The following is an 11729-nucleotide window of genomic DNA, read 5'->3' on the forward strand; positions in this document are numbered from 1 at the left end:
CGGAGGTGCATCGTCAGGAGTGCAGGTGAGGGCTGTCCATTCCCCTGCTGGTGGCGGTGAGCCTTCGGGTGGGTCTCCTCCTACCCTGAGGGCTCCTGCGGTACAGCCCCCCCGGGATCGACCCTCTTCGGTCTCGGCCCCGAGGAAGCGACCGATGGATTCCACGTCCTCCTCGTCGGTGCCGGGGAGTTCCGGTGACATGCTTCGGAAGAAGTCGAAGAAGCATCGACACCGGTCTCCCCGTGTCGGCACCGAGAGCTCTGGGTCGCCGAGGGATTCGGCACCCAGCAGGCATCGGCACCGAGAGGACCGCTCACCCTCTGTTCAGGAGGTGTCGATGCGCTCCACTCTGGACAGCCCGGAACAGCCTCCTCGCCCGGAACAGGTTCTGACGTCGACACCTGCATCGACCTCTCAGCCTTTTTCTGCAGCCACTCTGAACGAGAGCCTCCGGGCCGTTCTCCCAGAGATTCTGGGAGAGCTGTTGCGCCCTACCCCTCCGGTACCGGCGGTGCTTGCGCCTCCGGTACCGTCGAGCGTGGCGCCGGCTGGTCCATCGCCCAGGTTGAGGTCCCCGACGTCGGTAACGCGTGCGGTGCCGACCGCGGCCACCTCCCAGGAAGGCTCCCCGACTACGTCGGCGGAGGGAGCTTCGCCGATGCGGGCGAGGGAGTCTACCTCTCGACGCCCCCATCGTGGACGTGGCCCCACGGAGTCGAGCCGGGCGAGGTTGCAGACACAGGTCCGTGAACTTGTGTCTGACACCGAGGGTGAGGCCTCGTGGGAGGACGAAGAAGACCCCAGATATTTCTCTGACGAGGAGTCTGAGGGTCTTCCTTCTGATCCCACTCCCTCTCCTGAAAGACAGCTTTCTCCTCCCGAGAGTCTGTCTTTCGCTTCCTTTGTCCGGGAGATGTCTACGGCCATCCCCTTCCCGGTGGTTGTGGAGGACGAGCCCAGGGCTGAAATGTTTGAGCTCCTGGACTATCCTTCTCCACCTAAGGAAGCGTCCACTGTTCCCTTGCATCATGTCCTGAAAAAGACATTGCTTGCGAACTGGACCAAGCCATTAAGTAATCCCCACATTCCCAAGAAGATCGAGTCCCAGTACCGGATCCATGGGGACCCAGAGCTGATGCGCACTCAGTTGCCTCACGACTCTGGAGTTGTGGATTTGGCCCTAAAGAAGGTTAAGAGTTCTAGGGAGCATGCTTCGGCGCCCCCGGGCAAAGACCCTAGAACCTTAGACTCCTTTGGGAGGAAGGCCTACCATTCTTCTATGCTCGTGGCCAAGATCCAGTCTTACCAGCTCTACACGAGCATACACATGCGGAACAATGTGCGGCAGTTGGCGGGCTTGGTCGATGCTCTTTCCCCTGAGCAAGCCAAGCCTTTTCAGGAGGTGGTCAGGCAGCTGAAGGCGTGCAGAAAATTCCTGGCCAGAGGAGTTTATGACACTTTTGATGTTGCGTCCAGGGCCGCTGCTCAAGGTGTGGTGATGCGCAGGCTCTCATGGCTGCGTGCCGCCGACCTGGAGAATAGAATCCAGCAGCGGATTGCGGACTCGCCTTGCCGTGCGGACAACATTTTTGGGGAAAAAGTCGAGCAGGTGGTAGAGTCTCTCCACCAGCGGGACACCGCATTCGACAAGTTCTCCCGCCGGCAGCCTTCAGCATCTACCTCTACAGGTAGAAGATTTTTCGGGGGAAGGAAGACTGGTCCCTATGCTTCTGGTAAGCGTAGGTACAATCCTCCTTCCCGACAGCCTGCGGCCCAGGCTAAGCCCCAGCGCGCTCGCTCTCGTCAGCAGCGTGCGCCTCAGCAAGGCCCCGCGGCTCCCCAGCAAAAGCAAGGGGCGAGCTTTTGACTGGCTCCAGCAGAGCATAGCCGACATCCAAGTGTCAGTGCCGGGCGACCTGCCAGTCGGAGGGAGGTTGAAAGCTTTTCACCAAAGGTGGCCTCTCGTAACCTCCGATCAGTGGGTTCTGCAAATAGTCCGGCAAGGATACACCCTCAATTTGGCCTCAAAACCTCCAAATTGTCCACCGGGAGCTCAGACTTACAGCTTCCAGCACAAGCAGGTACTTGCAGAGGAACTCTCCGCCCTTCTCAGCGCCAATGCGGTCGAGCCCGTGCCATCCGGGCAAGAAGGGCTGGGATTCTATTCCAGGTACTTCCTTGTGGAAAAGAAAACAGGGGGGATGCGTCCCATCCTAGACCTAAGGGCCCTGAACAAATATCTCGTAAAAGAAAAGTTCAGGATGCTTTCCCTGGGCACCCTCCTTCCCATGATTCAGCAAAACGATTGGCAATGCTCTCTGGACTTGAAGGATGCCTACACTCACATCCCGATACTGCCAGCTCACAGACAGTATCTGCGATTTCAGTTGGGCACACGCCACTTCCAGTACTGTGTGCTACCCTTTGGGCTCGCCTCTGCGCCCAGGGTGTTCACAAAGTGCCTAGCTGTGGTAGCAGCGGCACTTCGCAGGCTGGGGGTGCACGTGTTCCCATATCTCGACGATTGGCTGGTGAAGAACACATCCGAGGCAGGAGCCCTGCAGTCCATGCAGATGACTATTCGCCTCCTGGAGCTACTGGGGTTTGTGATAAATTACCCAAAGTCCCATCTTCTCCCAGTGCAGAAGCTCGAATTCATAGGAGCCCTGCTGGATTCTCGGACAGCTCGCGCCTATCTTCCAGAGGCGAGAGCCAACAACTTGTTGTCCCTCGTCTCGCGGGTGCGTGCGTCCCAGCAGATCACAGCTCGGCAGATGTTGAGATTGCTGGGCCACATGGCCTCCACAGTTCATGTGACTCCCATGGCCCGCCTTCACATGAGATCTGCTCAATGGACCCTAGCCTCCCAGTGGTATCAGGCCGCTGGGGGTCTAGAGGACGTGATCCACCTGTCCACGAGTTTTCTCAAATCCCTGTATTGGTGGACGATTTGCTCCAATTTGACTCTGGGACGTCCCTTCCACATTCCTCAGCCGCAAAAAGTGCTGACCACGGATGCGTCTCTCCTGGGATGGGGAGCTCATGTCGATGGGCTTCACACCCAAGGAAGTTGGTCCCTCCAGGAACGCGATCTACAGATCAACCTTCTGGAGTTGCGAGCGATCTGGAACGCTCTGAAGGCTTTCAGAGATCGGCTGTCCCACCAAATTATCCAAATTCAGACAGACAACCAGGTTGCCATGTACTATGTCAACAAGCAGGGGGGCACCGGATCTCGCCCCCTGTGTCAGGAAGCCGTCAGCATGTGGCTCTGGGCTCGCCGTCTCGGCATGGTGCTCCAAGCCACATATCTGGCAGGCGTAAACAACAGTCTGGCCGACAGACTGAGCCGGATTATGCAACCTCACGAGTGGTCGCTCAACTCCAGAGTGGTGCGCCACATCTTCCAAGCGTGGGGCACCCCCTTGGTAGATCTCTTCGCATCTCGGGTGAACCACAAAGTCCCTCAGTTCTGTTCCAGGCTTCAGACCCCCGGCAGACTGGCATCGGATGCCTTCCTCCTGGATTGGGGGGAAGGCCTGCTGTATGCTTATCCTCCCATTCCTCTGGTGGGGAAGACTTTGTTGAAACTCAAGCAAGACCGAGGCACCATGATTCTGATTGCTCCTTTTTGGCCGCGTCAGATCTGGTTCCCCCTTCTTCTGGAGTTATCCTCCGAAGAACCGTGGAGATTGGAGTGTTTTCCGACCCTCATCACACAGGACGAAGGGGCGCTTCTGCATCCCAACCTCCAGTCTCTGGCTCTCACGGCCTGGATGTTGAGGGCGTAGACTTTGCCTCTTTGGGTCTGTCAGAGGGGGTCTCCCGCATCTTGCTTGCTTCCAGGAAAGACTCCACTAAGAGAAGTTACTTCTTCCATTGGAGGAGGTTTGCCGTCTGGTGTGACAGCAAGGCCCTAGATCCTCGCTCTTGTCCTACACAGACCCTGCTTGAATACCTTCTGCACTTGTCTGAGTCTGGTCTCAAGACCAACTCTGTAAGGGTTCACCTTAGTGCAATCAGTGCATACCATTACCGTGTGGAAGGTAAGCCGATCTCAGGACAGCCTTTAGTTGTTCGCTTCATGAGAGGTTTGCTTTTGTCAAAGCCCCCTGTCAAGCCTCCTACAGTGTCATGGGATCTCAATGTCGTTCTCACCCAGCTGATGAAACCTCCTTTTGAGCCACTGAATTCCTGCCATCTGAAGTACTTGACCTGGAAGGTCATTTTCTTGGTGGCAGTTACTTCAGCTCGTAGAGTCAGTGAGCTTCAGGCCCTGGTAGCCCAGGCCCCTTACACCAAATTTCATCATAACAGAGTAGTCCTCCGCACTCACCCTAAGTTCTTGCCAAAGGTCGTGTCGGAGTTCCATCTGAACCAGTCAATTGTCTTGCCAACATTCTTTCCCCGTCCTCATTCCTGCCCTGCTGAACGTCAGCTGCACACATTGGACTGCAAGAGAGCATTGGCCTTCTATTTGGAGCGGACACAGCCCCACAGACAGTCCGCCCAATTGTTTGTTTCTTTTGATCCCAATAGGAGGGGAGTGGCTGTAGGGAAACGCACCATATCCAATTGGCTAGCAGATTGCATTTCCTTCACTTACGCCCAGGCGGGGCTGGCTCTTGAGGGTCATGTCACGGCTCATAATGTCAGAGCCATGGCTGCGTCGGTAGCCCACTTGAAGTCAGCCTCCATTGAAGAAATTTGCAAAGCTGCGACGTGGTCTTCTGTCCACACATTCACATCTCATTACTGCCTGCAGCAGGATACCCGACGCGACAGTCGGTTCGGGCAGTCAGTTCTTCAGAACCTGTTTGGGCTTTAGGATCCAACTCCACCCCCCGAGGGCCCTGTTTGTTCTGTTCCAGGCTGCACTCTCAGTTAGTTGGTAAATTTTTTAGGTCAATCTCATTAATGTCCTCGCCGTTGCGAGGCCCAATTGACCATGGTTGTTGTTTTGAGTGAGCCTGGGGGCTAGGGATACCCCATCAGTGAGAACAAGCAGCCTGCTTGTCCTCGGAGAAAGCGAATGCTACATACCTGTAGAAGGTATTCTCCGAGGACAGCAGGCTGATTGTTCTCACAAACCCGCCCGCCTCCCCTTTGGAGTTGTGTCTTCCCTTGAAGTGTATTGTCTTGCTACATACTGGACTGGCCGGCTCGAGCCGGTTTCGGGCGGGAAGACGGCCGCGCATGCGCAGTGCGCATGGGCGCGCGAGGACTAGCAAAGGCCTTTGCTAGTAAACTTTCCGATGGAGGGGGCTGCCAAGGACGTCAACCCATCAGTGAGAACAATCAGCCTGCTGTCCTCGGAGAATACCTTCTACAGGTATGTAGCATTCACTATATCACCAAACAAACTGAATGCATGCTGATGAATTCACATTTCTACTTCTTATCACCTTAGGCAAATACTATTGCTTAAAAAAATACTTCTCAAAATGTCTCCTCTGGGGACATACCACACAGGGAAAACCATTCTCCTTCCTCAAAAGATAAAAAGTCTGGAATTGTATAAACATTTCACAGAAAACTCCTGCAGGAGTACTTGGGATGCATCAGTTCCTCAAAAACAGAACTGAACTTCTAGGAGTTTAGTCGACTTGCACCTATTGGACTAGATTCTATATATCCCACCTAAAGCATCAGCGCCAAAACAAAACACCAAAGCGTATTCTATAAAGGACACCTTAATTTAGGCGTACTTTATAGAATGAGCCTAAATTTCTGCACAGTTTATAGAATACGCTGAGTCCCCATCCACGCGAAAATTCAGTCATCTGCAGTTACACCAAGTAAAATTTTATGTAAATCCCGATGCCTAAATTCTATAACTACACACACAGATTTTAGAAACACCCACAACCCACCCATTCCATGGCCATGCTCCCTTTTCAGCTATGCAATGTAGAATTTACATGCATCACATTATAGAATATGCTTACAATTCTGCACCTAAATTGTAATTAATGCAAATTAGTGTCACTAATTGCTTGTTGGCAATTATCAGTGATGATTAGCTTGTTGACTAATTAAGTTGCACGTGCAAATACAGAATAAGACTGTATTTCTGTACGCAACTTGTCGCACTATATAGAATCCAGGGGATATGTCTAACACACCACCTGAGGGGGGGTGCTCTAGAGTTAACTCTATTCTGTTCATCATATTCTCCCTTTGATTCTCCCCTCCATCTGAGACTAGCAGGCCATGAAGAGATGTAGATCCCTGCCACTTCCAGCTGCTAGAGCCCTTATCCTTTCTGGCAAAAAACGTCTGCACACTCTTCCAGACCCCTAATTATAGGACATCAAATGGTTCCCTGCAAAACCCCTAGTAGGCTACACCCACTGCCCAGAGATGGACAGGCAGCTACATCCTTTATTGCATTTATTTATTTATTAGGCTTTATTTACCACCTTTCTGACGGAATTCACTCAAGGCGGTGTACAGTAAGAATAGATCAAACATGAGCAATAGGCAATTACAGCAATAAAAATATTCAAATAACAATACAAAGTATGGCATGGTATACTGCTTACAATGTCAACACAATAGGTAATAGAACATTTTGATTTATAGTGAAGGGTAAAGCGAAGATGGAACATATAGATAGGTAAGGGAGTAAGAAGAGTTAGAAAGTAAGGTGACTGATTTAAAGTAAGTTGTACATGAGGTCAGAGAGATGGTTAAATATTTACCATACTTAAAAGGTCACATTTGGAGCAGGGAATCCAGAATCTTCCTAATTTTACATATAGAGGGATTATTCCTGGGGTCCTGCTACATTTGTATAAAATAAAGCTTTTGAAATCTTAAACCTAAAATCAATTAAACAATGATTCTTATAGGATTAATTTACTAATTCAGCTACAGTGAATAGACTATTTTTGTAAAGAAAAAAATGGAAATTCTTTACAGAGCCCATGGAGAAGATGACAAAGAAGCAACTTCAGAATTCATTACAATAAAGACTCAAGAACAAGAGTCACAAAATGGAGAAGAGATCAAAGAAAAATGCATACAAGAGGTACAGCAGGATCGTGATTTGGCTAGAAAGAGAGAGCAAGAGCGCCGCAGGAGAGAGGCAGTAAGTAATTTACATCTTCAGTTATAAGCGGTCTCCAGATTTGTCCATTGAGAGGGCGCATCTGAGTGGCACAAATAAGATTATTCAGTAATTCTAAATTAGACAAATGGCCAGTTTCACATGTGAGTAGGATCTGTTCTTGATAGTCTGTATGGCCCAGATTCTATATATAGCGACTAAAGTTGCACATGCAAATTTGGCAGTGCAGCTAAATTGTGCATGCGACTTTATTGATTAATAAGCCAAATGACACTGATAATTGGCCAATAACAAGCAATTATCAGCACTAATTGGCACTAATTAGAATTTACGCACACAACTTTCTAAGCATATTCTGTAAAGTTGTGCACGTAAATTCTAATGCACAGAATTCAAAAGGGAACATGGCCATGGGAGGGGCATGGGTGGTTTGTGGGTGTTCCTATAAATTATGCACATGGTTATAGAATATGCCTGATCTGCACATAAGTTAGGCACAGACATTTACACCAGGTTTTAGTTGCCGTAAATGTGCCTAAATTTTAGTCATGGGGATGGGCACTATGCGTATTCTTTAAACCACACGTAACTTTAGGTAAGGTTTATAGAATAGTTCTAAGCGTGTTTTTTTTCAGCACCATATATATAATCTGGTCCTAGATGTCTAATTATGAATGCAAATTTGGATTGATTTTGTGTGTGTGGTTTTTATTTCATAATTTTTCACCCCATGGTAGTCTCCACAGGTTTCCCTTGCCATCTTATCTCCCTAAAATGCATGCCTGTGCAGCTCAAATAACCATCAAAAGCCTCAATATTGGAGGGGCACCTTTGGTGCTTCTTATTGGTCAGCACAGACTTCCAGAGTAATGACAGATATCTTCCTTCCCTCTTGGATTAAGTACAGCACCTCCAGGGTGTATCCTGTCCTGACCAGCCTCCATGGATTGAGGACCCTAACATGCATTGCAGAGTCATCAGAGCAAGTCTGCTGTTACTAAGATAATTGAATAAAATAAATGTTGAAGTTTTAACTGGATTGCACAAACATAATTATTTTTAGCTTTCCATTTGCTACTTTTGACTTTTTCAGTTATATGGATGGTATATTGAAATGTTTGAATTTTGTGATTGTGCAGTTCAGATAGGACATTTGATCTTTTTTTTTTTTTTTACTTTTGTGACCTGTATGGCAAATGATACATGGTTAAATATTTAAATCAAAGAGGAGTGTTTGGCCATTGTCTCTTTCTCCTATTTTATGAGCAAATTACTATTCCTTTGTTTTGAGAAGATGGGTGATTGCATTGTTGCAAGTTAAGTTTTGTTCTACTCATATAGGCTAGGAACTCACGAGTCCTTTTACAAAGCCACGGTAAAAAGAGGCCTGTGGGAGTGTTTTTTGGCACTCGCTGGGCCACTTTTTACTGCAGCTGGGATAAAATCCATTTTTTTAATTGGCCGGGAAATGGGCGTGCCCAAAAATTAAAACTAGTGCATGCCTATGTACAGCCTGAGCCATTGCCACCAATCATTGACCTAGCAGTAAGGGCTCACACGCTACCCATACAGTAACCATGCAGTGTGCGCCAACATGGCTGCACTGCCGATTACCACCGGGAACGTCCCCCATGGTAGAAAATAGAAAAATGTTTTGTACCACGGGATTTGGCACACACCAAACTTAGAATTACCACCGGGCACCGTGCGTTAGCCCTCCTGTGGCTTTGTAAAAGGGCTCCTTAATTGTTTTTCAAAGCTGAGCTTGTCTCCCAATTCACACGTTTGGCAGATGTTTTTGAGCAGTTGGCATTTAGATATATTCAATATGCATTCTCTTTAGTATTACATGGTTGTTACATTGTATTTATGGCAGCTGAGGTTTATGTACTTTCCCTAAGAACCAAAGATATGTGCCGTAGGGATATTACTATTATAATAATCCTTTGATGATGGGAAGTTAAGATGTAAATCAAGATAATGTACAGGCACAGTTTGGGTGTTGTCAACAATGGCTATAGATGTAAATGAGCCTGTTAAACTACAAATAAAAAAAGAACAATCTGCAACAATATACACTTGAGTGAAAAGTCAATGCCACCGTTTATTTTAATAAATTATCTTAGTAACAGCAGACTTGCTTTGCTGACTCTGCAATCCATGTTAAGGTCCTCAGTCTGTTGAGAATGGTCAGGACTGGACACACCCTGGAAGCTGTCATTACTCTGGCAGTCTCTGCTGACCAAAGAGCAGCGCCGAAGGTGCCCCTTCTGTATTGGGGCCTGTGAGGGTTATTTGGAGTGCTTCAATATTGTGTTTTCAATTGCTATAGAAAGGCAGGTTACCTGGAGTCTGGCAGACAGTGCCTGGCCCTCACTATTGAAACAGCACCCCGACTGATAGGGGTGTAGGTGGAGGACTCCCGTACAGCTTAGAGGAAACAATGCTGCCCAGGCATGCCATTTAGGGAGATAAGATGGCAAGGGAAGCCTGTTGAAGTTACTTGGGGGATGAAAAATAATGAAAAGAAAAACAAACAAGCACACATAATCCAAACTTGCATCTATAATTAGACATATACAATTTGCTATGAACAGATCTTACTCACAAGTTAACCTGACCGTTTATCTAATTTAGTACTTCTTTAAAGATCTAGGACTGAATAACCTTTTTTAATGACACTCAGATGCTCCCTTTCTAGATTGGTTTAGGGGTGCAGATTGTTTCATTTTTTTAATCTTTCAAAAGCCTCAGATTTGTGTTTTCAGTTTAGTCTTATGCTTAATTCAGTTCAGTTTATATCACACTTTAGCTAGAACTAACTTTCATGTGTCATCACCTACTAGTAGATTTCAGATGTTGCCATTTTTGTTTCCATGCTACATCTGCATAATCCTTTTGCAAGCATTGCAGTCAGAGAGATTCTTTTTGCATCTTTCTTCACTTATCTTCACCATACCTGCTATAGATCCTCATTAGGTTAGTTTAGTCTAGCATCCAAGACTGCAGCTGAAGACTGAAAACAGAGCAGGAATAAAAATGACCTGAAGATAATCCAAAATATTTATTAAAAGGGACTGGGTAACTATTTCTCCATGGAATATTTATACGTTTATTATTGTATGTATATGTTTCACCCAATTAAATATTTCTCAGATAAGTTTTACCCTTTAACTTTCTAATTATTTTTGAAGATTATGCCGCTAGCTGAGTTATGTCAGGAATCAAAGCCCTTATCAAGTAAAATATCAAATCTGGTCATGATGCATCAAACTTGTGCATTACAAGCTGACTTTTCCACTTTAAAAACTTTATTTTGCTTTCCTTTTCTCCCCCAGATGGCAGGAACCATTGATATGAACCTGCAGAGTGATATAATGGCAACCTTTGAAGAAAATCTTTATTGAATGCTGAAAAAGTTAATTTTGAGCATCTTAACATTAAAAAAAAAAACATCTGTTAGAAGTGCACAGTGTCTTAAGTTACTGCCTTTAAATAAATGACATCATGAAGTATATAATAGTGTTCCTGATGGGAGTGATCTGGTGCAAATTCTAGATGCAAGAATAGAGGAGCACAAAGCTAACATACAAATGAGTGTCTCAAAATCTGCTAAACCTGTATTTTTTTAAGTGCCTGTAATACTGACTGATTTCAGCAATTAGTGCACTTGTAGCTTTAAATAAATCTGGCAGACAAAAGCATGGAACCACTGTTTCTTTAGATACAAAAGCATGGAACTTGGTCTCTTTGTTGATGAACATTTATCCAATGTATTATGTATCTCAGCTGCATTCTAACACAGTTATTGCCAGTATATAACTTGATATTCTTTAAAGTATTTTATTTAACTGAAAGAGAAGCCACTGCCTCAATAACACTTTGTCATACAGCTGGACTGAATATGCTGTCTAGAATTGGAAGCATGTGCCTAAGTGAGTATTTGTACAGTATTTAAGCAGCCTATCACACTTGAATGTTGGCCATTGCCACTGATCTGCTTTTCACGTCACAGGCATTGTATTCTTAGCATAGAATTGAATTGTAAGTTGCAGCAGATTTCTTCTTTAAATCCATGATCGTAAAATGACTTGAGTTCTAAATAGGCTATGCGCTTTCTAAAACTTACAAATAGTTGTTTATTTTGTATTGGAATACTTGAATGTAAGATTACAAAGGTAGAATATATTTGTATTTAGTTTATGATATGTTGGGAAGGCAGTTCAAAATGGTTTGACAATCAACAAATGATTTGTAATTTATTTTGAAATATTACAGGTTCAATTTGTGAATGCTGTACAGTATACAACTGCTTTATTTTGTAATAAACAGTGATATATAATTTGCTTTAAACAAAGTATGGCTTTTGAATTTCTGTGTGAAGTTTCAATTTTGCAATTCAAGCTAGCAAAATTTTTCCCTAACCTCTGATTTTGATTTTAGATCCAAATCCAGAGGTAAGGGCAAGTTACAGTCAGATACACAAATTATTTCCATGTCCCAAGAGACTTACAATCAAGGTTGTACTTGAGGCAATGAAGTCTGAAGTGACTTGCCCAAAGTCACTAGGCATGTCAGGCTAAGAACTCTGACTTCCTTGGTTCCTGCCACGAGACAAACGCAGGAGTGACCCAGGGAATGAATCTGAGGAGACCGG

The 11729-nt window shown here is 46.1% G+C and overlaps 1 protein-coding gene across 1 annotated transcript in view; it reads left to right on the top strand.

The window, feature by feature from the left end:
- The window catches only part of LOC115459414 (bromodomain-containing protein 4-like), a gene marked incomplete at its 5' end in the record, with an annotated part of 60077 nt that extends 48793 nt beyond the window's left edge, over nucleotides 1–11284 (top strand). Inside the window, 2 exons of the mRNA XM_030189242.1 lie at nucleotides 6925–7093; nucleotides 10411–11284. Coding sequence (XP_030045102.1) covers nucleotides 6925–7093; nucleotides 10411–10479 — 238 coding nt within the window. The remainder of the gene's footprint in view (nucleotides 1–6924; nucleotides 7094–10410) is intronic.
- Nucleotides 11285–11729: the final 445 nt, after the last annotated feature.

The sequence above is a fragment of the Microcaecilia unicolor genome, unplaced genomic scaffold (assembly GCF_901765095.1).
Source record: "Microcaecilia unicolor unplaced genomic scaffold, aMicUni1.1, whole genome shotgun sequence".
Lineage (NCBI taxonomy): Eukaryota > Metazoa > Chordata > Amphibia > Gymnophiona > Siphonopidae > Microcaecilia > Microcaecilia unicolor.